This window comes from Typopeltis vanoorti, chromosome 2, assembly GCF_054136105.1.
Source record: "Typopeltis vanoorti isolate ZY-2024b chromosome 2, IOZ_Tvanoo_1.0, whole genome shotgun sequence".
Taxonomy (NCBI): Eukaryota; Metazoa; Arthropoda; class Arachnida; order Uropygi; family Thelyphonidae; genus Typopeltis; species Typopeltis vanoorti.
Genome location: NC_143550.1, coordinates 34474336 through 34495449, shown reverse-complemented (window position 1 = coordinate 34495449; position 21114 = coordinate 34474336). Strand labels below are relative to the sequence as shown.

Sequence of the window (21114 nt, the reverse complement as noted above, 5' to 3'; positions counted from 1 at the left end):
AGATTAGTTTTTCCCTCGAATATTTGAGCTCTCTTCCTGTAAAATAGACAAAAGCTAAAACATTCACGATTACCTGAATAAAGAGCAGCAGTCTCGTGTTTTTTTTTTTTTTTTTTTTTTTTTTTTTTTTTTTTTTAAGTTACGAATTTCAATTTCTAAATAGCTGTCTTTCTCATAAACTTTGTAATATTCCCATAGGAATCAAACTGCACTACCTATTAACCATATAATAGAATAATTTCTTAGTAATTGGAGCTTTATTTAGCAAAGATTTTAGCTGTTTTGATATTCATATGCATTCTCTTATCGATCGTTATAAAAATATTTGCTCCAATTCTTCTTAATTAACTTAATTTGTTTAGTTAATAGTAGATGTTTATTTTACATTTTGCAGTGATCTCACTTAGAATTCGTTTTCTATTCTTCACAGATATGGCCAAGAAAGATATCAAAAAACCCGTCGCATTCAATGGTACTACATATCTGAATTTTCCTAACAAAATTGCCAAAAGGTTAGAATAAATTAGATGATAACATGCTTATGATACTCCTAATACGTAGATAATTAAAGATATAGTACGATACAAATGAAATTACTATTAACATATGATTTATAATGTATGCATTGTATTGATTAACTGTTAGAAAGGCAATGCTGATCGCTTATACTTGTCCTAATAATTATTAGGAAGAATATCTGTTTTGGAGGGGGAGAACATAAAATTGAAGTATACATCATTATATTAATCGGATATTAGCTTGAATACTTTTGGAAACGTATTACTGAAATAACCTTCATTCTATATGCACGTGAAACTGAAGCCTTTTTTTATCGACTCATTATAAAGGGTAACCATCACAATATAATGCCATCAATCTATTTTATCTTGCGTGTTCAAGTTCTTTCAGTGTGTGATGGATCTGCCAGCCGCCCACTCACAAAAACGTCAAATTCTACAGACAGATCAACCTGAGGTGATCTAAAAGCTCTATTTTTGTAGGTGACCAATATGTTATCCAGTTATGGCAACTTCACGCAATATTGGAGCATGTTTAGATAGAATATCTGACATTTACAATGTGTATGCACTGACACTTCTTTTGATGATTGTTAAAATGTAATGAAAGAACTTATATGGCGTTTACCAGATGAATTACGAGAGCTTTTAAAAGCTTTTACATCGATTTAAATGTCATGTGAAGAATGACATTATCTACCAATAAGGTGTTTGCCTTAACACGGAGTGTGCATTCCCTGATTTGCTTTTGTGTTTATTAGTACCGGAGCTAGACAGAAAGTTTGAGACCAGGTATACTGGCATAAAGACCCAATAGGCAAAACAAAGAGAATCCCCATAGAAGCTTTTTGTCAAGAGAAACAGGTTTTGTTCGCGATCCAGCAAAATAATCTTACTGAGAACAAATTGCTTAAGAAGAATACGGAAGTACTGAACGTTGTGAAGATATTGGACCACCAGAACCAAAAATACTCTTCAGGATTCATTACTGAAGAGACCGACCATTTGTGGTCCTTTGGGCACGCAAGCATTTACTACAAACAAGCCTTTTGATTCTCAAATTAAAGAACCTACTTTCAAAGGTTGTCCGCTAGGAAATATTTAAGACAAAGTGTTTCCTTTAACATTAAAAACCGGACTTCTGTATAATGGCTCAAGATCTACCATCATATTACAACTGACTTCCGTATGCACCATTGTAATTATCTCCTATGGGATCAGATCATGTTTCGCCTTTTATTATAGCACAACGTCTGGCTCGCATATCGAGGCAAGTCTATCAATACCATTATATGCCAAAAGAACGGTGACAATAGGAAATTTTCATTGTGGGGGGGGGGTGCCTTTAGTGGATCGCCCAACAAACTTACATGAAAACAGCTTCCCAGAGATTCTCATCTTCCTTTTACCCTGCGGTGTCGAGGGTTTATTAATCATCGGACCCCAAAGCGTTCACAGGATAAGGTCGTCAACCCTACGCCCCGGTGTATCCTATGTCCTGAGTTCTCAAGGCCTGTTTGCGTGATGAAACACCCCAGATAAAAAGGGGAAATAAACTCCATTGTCCAAGATCGGTTAACTTGGCTATGGCTGAGGAAGATCCTTCAGCTGCTCACGTCACCGAGGAATCAAACTTAGGACACTCCTTCCCCTGGCATATGGTTGCGAAGCGCACAGCCACTAGGCTAACCGCGTGGACGAGTAACTAAGTACTCGCGTAACATAGTTACGCGAGTTTCACACTTTAGTGTGAACATTGGGTAATATTTCAGTAGGTGTGTCCAAAATAAAATGGATCACAAATGAGATTTTAAAAAAATTACGTGTGTATCCCAGTTTGTTAAATCGCTATTTATAAGCCATCTAAAAGTTAAAACACTGCTTATGAACTATCCAAACGGCAATCCTGGTTTGGTAGTTTGGTTATAGTTGAATACATTGTTCATTGATCGTCAAGTTAAACTGGAAAACCGCATGTACGACTTTCATGAGAGATAAAGAGATCCCGAATAAGGTCACTTACAGATGATTGGAATTCCTAAGTCATATTGTTTACCGAATGTCGAGTTCAGCAGTACCATGTATGATACCTTGTCACAAGATGCTAATGTCAAGACTACAATATCATACATGAACGTAATACCCGCCAGGCGAACTTATTACTGTTCGAACGCAAAATAATTCGCATGTCACACGAGACAATATACAGGATTGCTTCCAGAAATACGTAGCCTTTCTTCGATTTCTGTGGTCCTTTCATTCACTTGATGAACCTCATTGAAATAGACGAACAATCAGCTCGTGGTTTCAATCTTCCTCCTCTCCGACAAGCGGATAACACACTTTTTAAAAGCCTACATACGAGACCAACAAACGTCTTCAATCGACAGTCCCTTATTAAGGTATTCTTTGCGTATGATTCGAATCTTTCCAACTCAAAGGTTCAGATGTTGTCATTGTCCTCATCACTGAGCTGCAGAAGCAACCCTTTGTCAGTTCTCTTTGGGAAGCTAATTTTTTGTGCTAAAATAGACCAAAAGAATATACTAATGTTCAACTACAATTATTTACTTCAATCTAATATTATGCTATCTGTTGATACTATCTATCAACCCATCGGATATTTAAAGTGTGCATCGGTATTATACTTCTCAACCCTTCTGTTAAAAGTCCCACATCACTTTTGCATTTTTTTTATCTTATAATTGTTTCCCTGATTATCCATTCTTTACTGGTAAACAAAGGCCCAATATAACTGTCCACGTCCTCATTTGGTGATGTAATATCAAGTGTTCCTCTGATGTAATAAATCAGTGGCGGCTCGTGGCTTGAAATCTGGGGTGCTGCCACTTTCGAAATATACATACACACTGTAAGTACAGTGTATACGTGTTTGGATAAATTATCAAAATTATGGCAAAAATGTTTTTAAAAAAATTAAACACGAAAAAAATATTGTTTATTATTGATAAAATGATACAGTTTGGTATAATTCAAAATTACTTAAAAATAAAATATATTCTTCTTGTTTTGTTTCAAGCTAAAAGGTAATAACTTTTTCCTTGATGTTTGTGTGATTATTGAAGAATTTCTAGTGAACTAGAAATTCTTCAACAGTCGCAAAGAACTTATTTCTTGAGGTTGCATTTCTGAGGTCATAATTGTCAATAACCCCAATAATGTTCTAAAATAAAAACTATAACAAATGCTATGTCTTTAATTGCAATGTCCAAATATTTAGAGAGACGGAGTAAACACGATAAGCACTACGAACACTCTACTGCTGGAGCAAACTGCATATAAACAACAGTGGAACTGCGCGACGGACAGTGCCGCATTACGCTAATAGCTCGCATCTCACTATGGCGTGCATATGCTTGCGCGCGTCGCAATATTACACTGTCGTAAACACAGTGTTGCTAGCGTCCTTCGCCCTCCTAAGTGCTACAAGATGGATTTTTATTATTTTTCATACAAAATAAGAAAACTGTATAGGATTGTTGATGATAAAATTAAATATTATAAATAAATTAATAAATGTATTTATATATCGAGAAAAATTGGGGGTGCTGCAGTTACGCAGTGCCTATGTCATCATAGGTAGTCCTTCCAGATAGACTATCATTTCTTCTACTAGAATCACATAAAGATTTGTTCTAATAAATCGTATCTCTATTAGTCATCATCATGCGTATCAAGGATTTAGGCCTGTTCCGGCCTTAGAAGTCATCGTTCAAGAGGACGTCCTAGTTTTCGTTTTCCTGATGGCTTGCACTTTAAGGCTTGTTTCGGTAATCTTTCTGTTTTCATTCTTTGAACGTGTTCCATCCATTTATGTTTATATTTTTTAATTTTTTTCTATTACTTGGTTTAATTCTTTCATAATTTCTTCGTTTCTTTTATGATCAAATAGAGTATACTTTGCAGTTTTTCTCATAAACTTCATTTCTGCTGTTGTTAATCTTTGTTTGTCTTTTTGTTTTATTGTCCAGATTTCGCTTCCATACATTAAGACCGGTAGGGCTAATGTATTGTATACTTTTAGTCTGGTTTGCTTTTGAACTAAGTTTGGTTTAAATCTAGAGTTAATTACACCTGTTATTTTTAAATATTTTGCAATTTTTACGTTTATATCTTTTTCATATGTGATCATACATCCTAGGTAGTTAAATGAATTCACCTGTTCTAAGATCTTGTTATCTATTACTATTTTAGTTCTTGCTGGATCTTGTCCTTTAAAGGCCATAGTTTTTTATTTTTCTGTTGATATTATCATACCATAATCTTTGGCTATCTCATTTAGATCTAGAATGGCTTTCTGTAAGTTATCTTCAGAATTTGTAATTATTATTTGGTCGTCAGCAAAAACGAGAGTGTTTAAGTTAACAGTAGGTGAAAGTTTAATTCCTTGATGTAAATTTTTATTCCATTTTATTATTATTTCATTTAGGTAAGTATTAAAAAGAGTTGCTGAGAGTGAACATCCCTGTCAGACCCCTTGGTTTATCTCTGTCATATATGATAGCTCGTGATTTAATCTTATTTGTATTTGATTATTTTCATATATACTTGCGATAGCTTTTAGGATATTATTTGGTATTTGTCTTTCTTTTAATATGTTAAATAACATGTTTCTTTTAACTTTGCCAAATACTTTTTCAAAGTCAATAAATGCAAAATGTATTTCTAAATTGTACTCTCTTCTTTTCTCTATTATTAATTTTAGGCAAAAGGCCGGGTCTATACATGATCGTCCTTTTCTAAATCCATTCTGTACTTCTAGAATAAAGTTTTCGGAATATTTCATTAGTTTGGTATTTCAGATTCTGCTCTATTACTCATAATAATTAATCTTCAAGTCTGATAAAAAAAAATTAGACCTTGGAGAAAAACATTTATTGTCTAAATGCTATTTTTATACAAGAATTTTAGATAAGGCAAACAATTCTTTGTCCACCTGCTAATATTAACTTTAATGAAGTCTCCATAACAACATGTTATAGTTCAGCATTTCATCTTAATCATTCTCGCAATGTAATCTTGTGCACCTTTGGAGTTATCCTCGGATTACAACCTCGTAATTTCCAAGGAAATATCTTTATTATAACCATTTTTAAGTGTGTTGGGGGAAGGAAGAAAACTTAAGTGTTCTGCGATGCATAGCATTGTTCTCGTGTTTTTAAAGCAAACGTTTGTAATCCCATTTCTTCCTTTCATTAACAGAGCCACCTCTCAACGAGATAATCATTACGAAATTAAATTCAGTACGAAGCATCGCAATGGGCTTTTGCTATGGACAAACAAAGGCGCCACCACTCGGGGAGATTATCTTGCCTTATCCGTCTCACGAGGGCATCTCGAACTCAGCTTTAACTTAGGTAAACAAAAGGATCTGCTCATCATAAAGAGTAAAGCGAGGGTGGATGATGGCTCTTGGCACACCGCGGTGGTGAAAAGGTAAGTGGACGAGTAAACTAATCTGGATGTTTGTTAATGCGAGGGTTCATCCCATATTTAAATGGATGCTGTGGATCACCTTCAATGGAGAATGTTGGCGTTTTATCTAGAATTTTAGTGTTAAAAGAAGAAGTATTGATTCTCTTCAAAAATATTTATTAAAACTAATTGAATTTAAACAACTGTACGACGTTGACTAATCTAGTTAGTGCTGTCTTAAACGAGAACTGTTTTTTTTCTTCTTCTTCTTTTAATAATGTTAAATGCTTCGCCAAATTTAAAGAAAGAATGCAGTAAAATGCAACACACTACTCTCAACAGCAAATTTAGTATTTTGTGTTTACCTATCTTGTGAGTTTTTCTCGTATTAAACATCTGCATTTCCTTGTAAAATGTTGATCTTTCATATGAAATCAACCCACTGATTATTCGCAAGAGTCAAAACGGTTAGTTTAAAGGCAACATTGGTGACATCGATCATGCAGTACTCACTTGGGAAGTGACCAGGTTTATAAATGTTCCATTAAAAAAAGGTTACGTGCTGAAGTACAAAGCACGAAATTAGGACCAATTGAGGAGGATACTGAGTTCAGTGCAATGGGATCGGTTGCTGGATGGAAAGAATATCGACAGTGCATGGGAAACATTTAAAAAATACTTAAATGATGCGATATGAATGTGTCCCGAGAGTTCGAAGAATAAATAGAGTAGGAGTCAAATGGATGTGTAATCCTATTAAGCAAGAGATTCGTAAGAAGAGTGTGATGTTGAAGGAATACCGTGTGCATAAGAATGATGTGCATTATGAAAATTATAAGCATCAGGCAAGAATAGTCACAACTGTTGTACGGAAAGCAAATTCTGAGTATGAAACGAAACTGGCTCTGCGTGCTAAAGACAACCCACAATTCTGTTGATATGCTTCAAGTAAAAGAAAGAATGAATTTTAAAGAATATTTCTTCTAAATACAGATGGCATGAGGGTTACAGATGCAGAAAAGGTTGTTCAGCTAATGAGTGCTCATTTTGTTAAAAGCTATCAACCTGATAAACGCAACACTGAACTCGCTGCTTCACTGGATCAAGAATTTCAGGTGTATGAGACCAAGGTTTTGTAGCTGTTGCACAAACTGAATAAGAATTCTGTAGTAGGAACTGATGGGATATTAGAACAGGTGCTAAAAGAGTGTTCAGTTGAACTGGCCATTCCTTTGACCAGGATGTTCAATATGAGTCTCAGAACAGGGAAGATTCCACAGGAATGGAAAAAATGTATGGTAATCGCATTTCGCAAGGGTGGTACAAAGACTGGGCATCCTTGGAAGTTAAGAATGAATGCTGAAAGGGGTGAGGGCTGGATTTTTATCTCATAGGGTGGTCCCAACTTTAAATTTGTGTACACCATCCAAACCTATCGATCATAACCTTTTGATGACGTGCGGTGGTATAAAACAGAATGAATTGTATTTTAAACGAAGCTCAGTTTTTATTTAAACTGATAAAATAAAATTAACCTTTTTTTCTATTTAAATGCTATCTGTTATATTTCTCAGTGTGCCAGTATAAATGCTGCAGTTCCAAACAAAGTACGCATCAAAAAATGTTAATTTTTTCGATGTTCATCACCATCTTCCAGTGATGTGCAGTTGTGAGTAAGAAACGACAATCGTACTTTGATTGCAGAGACATTAATTTTTGAAATAAAGAATTTTCAACTGGAAACGAGTTGGTCGATATACGGAGATGGCAGGATTCCCCCCCCCCCCGGAAAACAGGACTCTGAACAGTTCGCAAATATATTCTAGCCACAGTTACTCCGTCATAATTCCAAAAAAAAATCCAAATCCATCTCTGTACGAGAACTATTTTAAATCGTAATTTGGTTTCTTTTTTATGTGGATATATTCTGCGTTTATTTCTGTTTGTGACGTAGGCCTAATAACTTATTATTTTTAATACCGATTACATCATTTCATTATGTAATGAACAAATAAATATTGTTATTGATACTGCTGAGTTCCAAAATAGATGGATTTTCAAAACCAAAGTCTGTTGTGAAAATTTTCATGAATTATTGTTCACGAATCATGTCATGACCTAAGTGCATCTCATTCTCTCAACTGGTGTTATTTATATATATATATATATATATATATATATATTTATTTATTTATTTATTCTTAATAGTGTTTTTCAACTAAACAATACGATAACAGACATAACACGCTGATCGTATAACTTTAAAAACACCGGTTGCAATGAATACTCGGTCTATAGAATAGAGGGGAGTCTGATTTACTTATTTTTTATCCATTCCAAATAACTAACATACTGTTGGGGAGACATTAAATTAAATATAAATTTAAATCGTTAAAACGTCTACACAAGTAAATCAACAGAGCTATTCATTTAAACAAACATCAATACATGGAGAGATTTCTAGAATAGTATTAAGTTTATATAAAGGATATCCTAATCCAACTTCGAGCTAAGAAAAAGTATTCGCTATTGACGTTGCGTAGTTCAATACCTGGTCGCTCGATGAGTACCCCGATGTCACTTTATATGTTGCTCTTGCGGTTACATAAGATTGATTTCTTTTATCGCAACCGTATCTTTTTTCCTCTGGGAACGAATGGTATCCTGCAAAACAACGCTAGGCTAAGTCTTGTGGTATCTTCTGGTTCTGACAGGAATGCAAATGCCATATCTATTTTTATAACCTATTTCTTATGGTGACTTGAATCAAAGCATAACAAGTATGGAGTGTAAACATGATTACTGAACTGTTAATTTTAAGGAAATACAACGTATACTATTATATTAATTAAATAACTTTAATTAATACTTCCAATATTTCGGTAACGTTACATTACCATCGTCAGTGTTAGTGCCTGCGTGCACATTTCATTAATTTTTATGTTCCCTGAAGATGGTAATGTAACATTACCGAAATATTGGAAGTATTAATTAAAGTTATTTAATTAATATAATAGTATACGTTGTATTTCCTTAAAAAATTAACAGTTATGTATCGCCAACGTATAAGTCTATCTACAAGAATGATTACTCATCATCATCATCATACGTATCAAGGATTTAGGCCTAGTATGGCCTGTTCCGGCCTTAGAAGTCATCGTTGAATCGTTTAAGAGGACGTCCTGGTTTTCTTTTTCCTAATGGCTTGTACTTTAAGGCTTGTTTTGGTAATCTTTCTGTTTTCATTCTTTGAACGTGTTCCATCCATTTATGTTTATATTTTTTAATTTTTTCAATTACTGGTTCTTGGTTTAATTCTTTCATAATATCTTCGTTTCTTTTGTGATCAAATAGGGTATACTTTGCAGTTTTTCTCATAAACTTCATTTCTGCTGTTGTTAATCTTTGTCTTTTTGTTTTATTGTCCAGATTTCGCTTCCATACATTAAGACCGGTAAGGCTAATGTATTGTATACTTTTAGCCTGGTTTGTTTTTGAACTAGGTTTGGTTTAAATATAGAGTTAATTACTCCTGTTATTTTTAAATATTTTGCAATTTTTACTTTTGTCTTTTTCATTTAGATATGTGATCATACATCCTAGGTAGTTAAATGAATTCACCTGTTCTAAGATCTTGTTATCTAATACTATTTTAGTTCTTGCTGGATCTTGTCCTTTAAAGGCCACAGTTTTTGATTTTTCCGTTGATATTATCATACCATAATGTTTGGATATCTCATTTAGATTTAAAATAGCTTTCTGTAAGTTATCTTCAGAATTTGTAATTATTATTTGGTCGTCAGCAAAAAGGAGAGTGTTTAAGTTAACTGTAGGAGAAAGTTTAATTCCTTGATGTAAATGTTTACTCCATTTTATTATTATTTCATTTAAGTAGATATTAAAAAGAGTTGCTGAGAGGGGACATCCCTGTCGGACCCCTTGGTTTATCTCTCTCGTATATGATAGCTCATGATTTAATCTTATTTGTATTTGATTATTTTCATATATACTTGTGACAGCTTTTAGGATATTATTTGGTATTTGTCTTTCTTTTAATATGTTAAATAATATGTTTCTTTTAACTTTGTCAAATGCTTTTTCAAAGTCAATAAATGCAATATGTGTTTCTAAATTATATTCTCTTCTTTTCTCTATTATTAATTTTAGGCAGAAGGCTGGGTCTATACATGATCGTCCCTTTCCAAATCCATTCTGTACCTCCAGAACAAAGTTTTCAGAATATTTCATTAGTTTGTTATTTAAGATTCTGCTGTATATTTTGTAACATGAATTTAGTATACTGATACCTCTATAGTTTTTAGGGTCATCTCTATTACCTTTCTTAAAGATAGGAATCACAATTGCTTTTTTCCATTCTATTGGGGGGATACCAGTTGAGTAAATTTTATTTAAAAATAATAAGAGTCTTCCTTTGAATCTTGTTTCTGCGTATTTATATAGTTCTGAACCTAGCTTATCTTCTCCAGGTGATTTTCCGTTTCTTGTTTCTTTCAGGCTGATTTCTAATTCTTCTTCAGTTATTTCCTTTTCATTTTCGTTAATTGTTTGCCAGTTGTCTTTTTTAAAATATTTGTCTGTCCACAGTTCTGTGTAGTAATTTAGAAATTCTTCTGATTTCAATTCAGTGTTTAATTTTATGTTTTCTTTGGTATCTGCATTTAGGTGTTTCAAAATCTTATATACATTGGGTCTTATTTTATATAAATCATGTTCTAAATTAGAAACAAATTTATTCCATGATTCTCTGTCTTTTTCTGACTTCTCTTTTAGCTATGGCTCTTATTCTTTTATATTTATTTCATCTTCTAATCTTTTACTGCTTAACCATTTGTGATAGGCTTCTTTTTTCTTTTTGATTATTTCTTTGATTGTATCATCCCAGATCTTCAGTTTTTTTCTTTTATTGAATTTTGTGTCTTTCCTAAGCTTTCATTTGCTACTGCATTTAGTATCGTTTTTATATTAAGCCATTCTATTTCTATTTCTTCATTTTGTTTTATTTTATCTAGATACTGGTTAATTCTTTGTTCATATAGCCATTGTACATTTGTGTCAGATGATTACTGATTGCAGAAAATATCACTCAACCTAAACTGGTGTTTACTATATTCATAGAGATACTTTAATTCGGTACTTCCGGATTAGGTTTCTAATTTTACATTAATAATGTGCTTGCTTTCGTTACGCGCATGCATTATTTTATTTGTACACTAAAATATCAATCAAATATATCATATTATTAATAAGGTGTATTAGTTTTTTATATTTATTTTACTAATAAATTTTGAAATAAACTTCTAAAATAAATGATGCCATGTAATTTATAGAAATCTTTGATATTATTAAGATAAAAATAATTCTGATTCAAATTTTACTGAATAACTTACTAAATATATATTTTATAATACATGCAGTATTAAAATAGTCACAAACCTTTTTTCCTGTCCACAGGCACCGATTTATCTCTGATATTTCAATTGTGAATTGCAATGTATATTCTTTAGCACTTGACAAAATACCATTAGCATCTATTGATTTATTCACATTACTCTGTCTGTCTTTCGGCTCTGTTCAGGTATTGTTTGACTTGAATGGGAATTGTTTTCTCTGAAAATCATTTTACTGGTGAATGACGTGTACAAAGAGTGTTCTGTTTGTTTAGTTTGGTCTTGCATTTGCTTTCGTGTATCTTCGTCTATACACTTATAGAAGCACCTTTTTCACATTCTTATATATGTCTTCACTTTAATGAACAAACTTAAAAATAATAAACGCCATGCTAAAGATAAGGCTTTACGTATGTCTGTATGTATTTTCAAAGCTGAAAATTATGAAGAATTGAGGATTAAGATTAAAAAAAAAAAGCATTCATTAAACTTTTTTTTTCATTTTAATACTCTGATTTTCATATTCAAATTGTCTTCTGATTGCATCCGCACGTGTGTCGAGGGGTGGGGGGATCTTTAACTTTTCTGTTCGTATTGCTTGAACGCATCCATAAAGACTTGAAGCAGAATTCTCATTTTTGATACTCTGTTGTTACAAACAATTCGATTGATTGAAAAGTCTCTTTGGAGTATATTTCTCAGTAATATCACTGATATTCCTTTTATCAGTATTGTGTGTGAGCTAAGAGTTAAATAACCGGAAAATCCACTCCAAAGACCGAACATTGAAATTCTGAGTTATTTCAGATCGTATGTAAGCAGGATGTGGTAGTCTCGCACCTGATGAAGCGCAACTATCACTTAAATACATTTAGAAACATTCAGAATGTCACTCTACGATATTAATCCTTATTATTGGTTGTAAAGCACTCTTTTAAAATATGATTTAGAAGAAAGAAGATATTGAAAAGAACTCCTTAATTGGTACACGATTTGGTGTAGTGCAGAAAGAGAGATATTGGGGAGAAGAGAAAAATGTCTTTTAACTGTCTATAAGTTAAATATCAAAGTTTCTGGTGGACTGTTCTGAAGGTTTGTCTCCTTAGTTGAGTCTTGGTTTGTTTTGCCTTATTTGACGTACTTAATACTAGTTAACATTCGAGCTTCAGGGTGTTTTGAGGGTAACAAATATTTTCCTATAAAATTAGTCTTTTATCAAGAATAAATAATCGACGTGAATTATACACTTGAAAGAAAAGAGTGAACGAAAGAATTCCCGTTCTGTGGTGAGTGAGAGAGAGTTTTAGACATTCTTGACATAAACGTATCGCGTTTACTACCTTAAGCCTTGGGAGGTTCTCTTTTGCTACGAGACGTTATTTCCTTTGAACAAATACTAACCGTATGCAGATGACAAACCATCCAACCATCAATGACCGATTGCATCCATTCTCCTTCCCAAAGACATTCAGTTTCTGGTGATTATATTTCTCGTCTGCGGTATTCATCTGACTTCCACCAGTAATGTAACACACCCTTCAATAATATGTTGAGACACCTGCAGCGAGTCATCATTCTTCTGGGTCCAACTCCAAACTTAAAGAAAAAATTTTCTTTTCTCTTCGTTCCCTCCCTCTACTACCATCATTTACTTATCTTATATATTTCTTTAATAAAAATAGGAATAATAATCACATAAATATTACACTAACTTCCTTCTTGTTAAATTGAGTTTAAGTAGAAAAACGATAAATATTTACTAAAATAAAGAGCCAAAAGGCTTCACTTGGCGATCCAAATTTACAAAAGTTAAGTGGATATTAAATCCAACATTATTTCCAAGCCGAATTTAGAAAATATAAAATAGTTTAATCTTAGTTTTATTAGTTTAATACTAATAAAAAAAGTTCATACGAAACGTTTTTGTTTCTATATTCGGATTTGAAATAATGTTGGATTTAATATCCACTTAACTTTTGTAAATTTGCATCGCCAAGTGAAGTCTTTTGGCTCGTTATTTTAGTAAATACTTTTACCCACCGACCCACAGTTCGCTTACGAAAAATACACCTCTCTGATATTTCAAATTCCTTAGTACTTCCCCGTGTGGTGGCCGGAATAAGAATAGCCACACTGCAGTCTATGCATGTCGTAAGAGGCGACTAAAATGGGACGAGTTTCGCTCTCTTGGGTTTCTTCCGAAGTTTTGCTCCCGGTGAGGGGGGTTTGACCTAGAGAGCAGTTTGAGTCTCTGGGTAGGGTGTTTTCCGGCGTGGCCCGTGAGGGGGGGCCTTGTCGGTGGATGCTTTTCCCTGGAATGGAATATGAGCGGTTCTGCTCAGTGGTGGTGGGGGGGGGGGGTGCCCGTCACTGAGTGGAACCAACGCTGAGTTAGACGGTCTTTCGGCTACTCCTATGGAGTGGTCCGGGGGATCGTCTTAATTTTTAGAGGTAGCTTTACTTAAAAATCCCACTGTAGCCCATGCATGTCGTACTAGGCGACTAAAATGGGTACCCAGGGAGGATAATGGATGGCAATGCTGTAGCCAATGAAGTTCCAACTGAAGCTCGGCTATTGCTGTTACCCTCCTGCCATGATCATAGCTCAATAGCACCCTATCCTTGCATTGTCCTCTACAGATAGCGGGGAAGATGAAAAGCATTCTTGCTTGGTCCATCTAGCGAAAAAAAAAAAAAAAAAAAATGCTTAGTACTGAGTTTTTATTTTCTTAGGTTTCTGCCTAGTCCGACTTCCTCTGAGGGGGGGGGGTTGGATTTCACTGGGTTTGAGAGAGCATTTTGAGTCTCCGGGGAGGGTGTTTTCCGGCGTGGTCCGTGTGGCGTCGTGTCGATGGGTGCTTTTAAGCCTGTCGCTGAGTTGGACGATCTTTCGGTCACTCGTAGGAAGTGATCAGGGGGATCGCTTAATTTTTAAGAAAGACCCTTTACTTAAACAGTGGCTTCTGACGAAAACGAACCAGTTCGAAACAGATGTCAGGCCAGTGAAACCTTGTCAAAATGGACCAATAGGAGGGGAATATATGGACGCTTGGGCATAGCGATCATCCCTCCTATAAGGTCCAGCTAGGGCAGCTCGTAAATACCGGTGAGTGTATTCCCGTAAGCTCTCTGGCCCAATTTCATACGAAACTTTTATAGTTTCTGTATTTGGCTTTGAAATAATGAAAAATATGATTGTATAGCTTCTACTCTTTATTCAAATTGTTATGTAATAAAGTATATGCAAATTCAAAGGATTTAAAAACTCCGAAAATTAGATATTTTTTTTTACATTCCTATAACCAAGGCTAAATTCTTGTTACAGAAATAGACGGCTGGGAGTGCTGAAACTGGATAACAAGCCATCTGTTAACAATACCTCGGAACCCGGAGCTACAGAACTCAACACTAGCGGCATCTTATGGATAGGTACGTAACTATAATGAGCTGCCATAAATTGTCAGATATCTATACGCTTAGGATAATTAATAGTCGTAATAAATTAGATAACTGATCCAAGAGCAGTGTGGAACATCTTGGAGCGAGCACCTTTTCGAATGGAGATAAATGCATAACGGGCTGTCGGATGTATTTCTCTGCTCTCCAGTTGATGTATGCGATCCGAATATGACAGGAAGAAAATAAATGGGATTCAGAAGAGAAGGACTTACCTGCTTGATGTGGTGATATTAATGTGTTCTTTTGCAATTCGTTTTTAGTGCGGCTTTTTGAAATATATATATATATATATAATAACGTTATTTTAGATAATAATTTAAGGATAAATTTAGCTGTTATTTAACGTGTTAGCTTGAATTACTGTTCTGATAAGGAATGAGGTAGCGTTTATAAATGTGGAAAAACTGCTTCAAGAAATTTTTTGTTAATTCACTTTTGTTCATTTAGCTGGATTGCGATTTATTGATTGGGCAAGCCATGATAAGTCTCAATTCCCGTTTCAGTATATGATGCAGAATTCTGGCACTGGAAATAGCATTGTTTCATCAGTTGACAATCAAATCTTAGATGCTGATACTTAGTAATATATTCTAGCATTGCGTTGTTTCTTTTTTACGTTTCACTATACTGAAGATAGCTTACCATCAAACCGTTTCCTATGCATCATTCCCTGTGCAGCATTTTTCCCCTGGCCAATGGAGGGGTTGATTAATTCTCTCCTCCAGATGACAGTATTGCAACATTATCGAAAGATAAAGCTGACCTCCTAGCATCATTTATTCTCATCCAACTCCTCCATAGATGACCAAGATAAATCGCCTACAAATTTACCTGGAACATTGCCTCACGTGCATCCTGTAGCCATCTGCCAAAATATCAGCAGAAGAAACTTGAACGATTGGAATACTAAACGGATACAAAAACGTACCCCAGAACAAACACCTGTCCTACTCTACGCTGGATTATACTCTGCTGAAGTCCGTCCATCCCATAGCATGGAAGTAAACCCACATGTAGCCAATTAAAAAGATAGAGAGAGAGAGAATCATCTTATTTCTGATGTGAGAGAGCAGTAAGTCGTTAGTGGGTGATGGTAGACACTTTTTTTAAAGTAACGAAGAAGATCAACTAATAACGTCTTCGATATCTGGGAACTATCAGTATAAATTTATCCAATTAATATCCACAGCAGACTTCCTCATCTACATCACCCACCACTTCTGTACACATGCCATGGAAAGATGTGGATGAAGTTTGTGCTGCGCTTGACATTTCTAAGGCATTTAATAGAGTTTTGTCACTGAAAGCTTCTCAGAAAATTGCCATCTTATGATTTCCTTCCACCTCTTGTTATTGGATCGCCAGTTTTCTCTCAAGTCGTTCACTACGTGCAATAGTTGTTATTCTCCTATTATATTTTCTTATTAATGCGGATACTACTCAGATCTCTGCTATTCACGGATAATCGAGCTACATTTCTGTTACTCGTATGACAAACTGTGGTCAAATATCGCAAATCTTTAAAATCGTCTACTATTGGTATTCGAAACACTGACCACCACACTCTCTTTTGATAGAGATGATAAACCTGATCACCTTTAGTACTTCCAAATAAGTTGTTTCCTCGTAAAATAAGACCTTGTTCCTCTCCTCCCCCATCTTTACCCTAGATAATGTTCAGTTTAACAATCTAGATATCCTTCTCGAACTGACACTTATTCTTAGCATATCCAAATAATCACATGAATCCACCCAACCGTTTCTCATATTTTTGGTGGGACCACTGAATATTTGCTCTTTCATTTGGTAAAAATTAAAATTAGAAATCCTCTCAAGGTGGCTTACACTTAATATTAGCAATTGTAATTTTTTGTATGTCACTCTTATTCTGACCAAACATGGATACTTTGCAGGGGCTCGCCGTACTGCAAGATATCGATTTAACAACAAATGATTTCAGATATTTTTTATAAATACCGAAATAAATGAAATACGTATCGGTTTTGATTTATTTTTAAAGAAATTATAATATATATATGTTTCCATGTCAAAATATCAGTTTATGAAAGGCTGACTGCAGTTGCCTACATTTGTTGCTCAATTGATTATATTTTGCTTTTATTGATTAAATATTAAGATATTTAATCAGTTCCTCATTCTTGGAAAAGTCGATTAAGGCATCTTTATGTCTTATCCATTAAAAATACAATATCATGTTTGCCAATTAGTAGGATAATTTTACAAAGCATTCACTCTATTACTAAATCTTTTCATTTGTCTTATGTCTTATTCTTATAAGACATCTTCATATGTCTTATTCTACACTAATGAAGTAATTATCAAATATAACTGCTTGTTTCAAACAAGTCAATACACGAATTCCATAATTTATACACAACAGTGCTTTTTGGGACGGATATGGGCATGGTGATGTGTACTGTTTCCTTAGAAATAAAGTAGGAAAGTGTATATGATATGGGCAGTAGTTATATGCAAGTACAGAAGCATTTTTAAAACATGGCTTTCAAACCAACTATTCAGTAAATTGTACGAACGTCACAGCTCATTTTGTATTTACATATCTCATTACAGTCGATTTATTTTTTGTACCAGCCTTAAACTGGGTGTCCAAAACCTAAGGAGGAGCACTCTTGCTGAAGATTACAATTGCAAATTCAGACACGTAGCTTGTGACAATCTGTATAAATGTCGATTTTGAGTAGAAAGCGGATACACGTTCATATTTTCGCATCGCGTGCAAAGGGGGTCACGTGGTAGCACTCAACAGGAAAAAGGGAAAATTCTGTTCGAAGGAAGCTCTTTTCGTGAAGAAATAAAGTTACAAGCTTTGGATGGCTTGTAATGTCTCAAAAACGTAATCGAGATGATTTCGCGCGGAAAGCCTGAAGAAGGCCACAGAATTATTGATATTGCCAGAGAGATTGGAATCTCACATAGCGTTGGATCCAGGCTATGGGTAGTTTCAAACCAATGGAATGTGTTCCAGACGTTTGCTAACAGGTCGCCCTTGCTCTCCTTGCATGAGAACAGATTTTGGTTATAATTATAATAGCAAAACGTAATCGCCACATTACGGCAGGTCAGCTTGCAAGTCGGTCCATTCAAGTACAGGCACGCCAACATCTCTACAAAATGGGGTAAGACTTTTGCAACAGATAACCTATACGCTATTATCCGCATCTCTTTATCCACAGCTCATCGACAAATACGTTTTCAGTGGGCGTTTTATTCATAAAAATTGGACAAGACACCATGACAAAATGTAGTCTTTACAGATGACAGTCGTTTTCGTCTTTTCTCGGATTTTAGACGACACTTGATCTGGCATGAAAGTGGTACTGTTTACAGTTGTGAGAATGTTCTTGAAAGGGATAGATATGGGGAGGCATTATGCGTAATAGAGGCACGGAGCTACAAATGCTGGAAAAGGAGACTGTGATTGGTGAACAATACTGCAACAAGTTCTTCAATGTCACATTCTAATGTTCCGTGGTGCTGTAGGCGAAGAATTCATTTTTATGGATTACAATTTGATGATGAATGATGCTCCAAATCTACGTATGGAGTATGCAGATGTATGTGATTAGTTTGATGGAGGAAAGATTTTGCTGGAGAAGGGATGTATTTAAATAAATACCGGAATATTTGCCTGCAGAGACTGTGCTCGCTGAAAATTAAGAAACGAACAGTATTAAAAGGTTCGATGACTCATTAAGCCAGTATTTCGAATAACTACCTATGTTACCCTACAGTCCACGAATATATTCATATAAATGCAAAACGTCTGACAAGGTGTTGATCTTGACTTTGGTTATTTCATAATTCAAAATAAAGAAAAATAGAAAAAGAATTCCCTCAAACATTCTAATTGATGAGGTACTGGATTTAAGAATAGAACTGTAGGAAGTGATTTTAGAGAAGGAATTAACTTGTCCTCCTGTGAATGGGGTCAAGTTAATTCCTTCTCTAAAGAGTGCTTACCAATCTAAAGAGTGGTGAGCACTCTTTAGATTGCTCACCACTGGATTCTGACTTTGAAAGTGATCAACCAGGAACAATTACTTGGAATTTTGTCCCACAGAGTAGCCGTAATACTTAATAGTGGCCTCATAACAATAGTTCGTTTAGTCGTAAAACTAAAGTTGAACAGAAGAGAAATGTAGGAAGAAACACATTTCATGATGGCAGTAGGAAATTTTTCTTGCTATATTTAAATATGTCGTAATTATTACACAAAGTAATTAACAACAGAGAACTTAGATGAGTTTTATTTTTATACCGGAGTTTCACCCAAGTTTCAATAAAACATTCAAATTAAACAGATACTTAAGAAACAATTTCCTGATGACTTCATTTCTATTCAGATTGAGATAATGATAAAGGTTTCGCAGCTTCCTGTATATTTATATAATCATTCTAAAAGTAAACAGCTTTTGTGTAGGACCTTTTGTCTTTTTTCCCTATAGGATCTGACGTTTAGTTGAGATAGCATGTTCAGCAAGTCCAGATTGTTTTAGTTCATGGAATCTAATGTAGTCGAAATGCTCATCATATCACGACAAACAGCAGCAGACCACCCACTTTGGCCGAAGTAATATAGGCCACAAGTGCATGGGATTTAAGAAAGGTAGGCTAAAGACAGAAGTTCATGCTTTGCAAAGACTAGAAAAGATGAAAGTTTATTAATCGGAAGACATTTATTCCAACAAATTTAAGTATTTTAGCGATTCACTCAGAAATACTCTTGGGAAGGGCAATACGGTTGATAACTTTCTGGAAATGAAATTGAATAACTATCAGTGACCTTGTTAAAAGACTCGAGAAGCCGCCAGATAAGACGTTGGTCTTAATAAAATTTATTTCTTGCATTAACATCACATGAGTAGAGAATAAAGAGTGACAAATAATATACAAATGGCTGGTGAAGAATATGTAACGGAGAGTATGTAACAGAAAGAAATGGAATGATTCGTTTCTACTTCAAGTGTAAATTGTATTCGAGGAAATCTTGAAGCTCATAATTGGAACCCTGCAAAAATGTCGCCCATTCAGAAGTCTAGGACGGATGTTATCGAGCGATCGTTGTTCATATTATTCCGTAAATTAATTCATGAGGGTAGGAGAAGGGGACTGCGCACGACGGTCCCCCCCTCAAACGTGCTGGTAATACATGTTCTGACAAGTGAAGCAGTCCGGATGGATAACAAAATCAAAGCCGAAGAATATTTGTGGTAAAGCCTTGATTGGAGCAAGTCCAAAGGTTCATATAGAGCAGCGTTTCCCAAACTATGTTCCGCGGAACGTGAATAACTCTACCGTGAAAAATTATCAAAATTAATATTAGCCTGGAATGGTTTTAAATGCTGCAACAAGTTCAAACATGTTTGAAAATCAGGAGCTCCTCACTCTGCATGTGGATTGTGCTATTAAGGCTAACGCACGCTGGCCTTGACTCTTCCACCCGCGGTTGTCGACACCTTCGAGAGCGAGTGAAGTACGGAGGTATCTATTCTGGGAAACGTGCGGTCACAAACAAGGTCAATGCGATGCGACCTGGCACGCCTGTAGTGTGCGCTGTCGCATTTTTGCGATGCGATACAGCCTGCTTCGGCGATAGTGTGCGCTTAGCTTTACATTGAATACGAGACCGATGATACTCGACTCTAACCAAGGTGTTCCGTTAAAATTTCAGGATTTGTGAAGTGTTCCGTCGTAGGAAAAGTTTGAGAAACGCTGATCTAGAGGAACACTCGTGAAAGACACACAATATTCCGACTAATTTGGGGATTAGCAGGAAGGAACTTTTACCAGGTCTTTTCAATCAGATAGTGAGTTAGTTAGTCCCATATGAAGATGGAGATTCCAACCCCGTGATCACGGGTTGGAGTCTCCTGATTAGGAGGACGGACGGACGGGTTGAAGTATATATATATATAGAAATAACATTTGTGATTAGTTAAGCAATCAGATGTAAAATATACAAATAATAAACCAAGTAATGAATTTGAAATGCTTAGGACTTAATATTAGCTTAAAACATAACAGAAATTGTAGTCAAGAGTCATTTAAAATAAAAAAAAGATTTCTAAATATATTTAAAGAGCACACTGAAGCAATAATATCAGCAGTGGAAAGACAGATTGTGATGAACATTATCGTAACAGGTTTAAGAAAACTGATGCGGTGACAGGAATGAAGATGCAGACAGTTGGCGGCCTAAGGCATATGTGGCTGATACTGAATCTTTTATGTTTACTTCCATCTGCTAACTC

At 35.0% G+C, this 21114-nt stretch overlaps 1 protein-coding gene across 4 annotated transcripts in view; it reads left to right on the top strand.

Moving 5' to 3' along the window:
- Nucleotides 1-21114, top strand: part of LOC150108916 (agrin-like) — a 610886-nt gene that overhangs the window by 586760 nt on the left and 3012 nt on the right. For all 4 annotated transcript variants that reach the window (XM_090404266.1, XM_090404257.1, XM_090404260.1 and 1 more), the window contains 3 exons: nt 431-512; nt 5742-5975; nt 14688-14791. In XM_090404266.1, the coding sequence (XP_090260392.1) occupies nt 431-512; nt 5742-5975; nt 14688-14791 (420 nt within the window). The remainder of the gene's footprint in view (nt 1-430; nt 513-5741; nt 5976-14687; nt 14792-21114) is intronic.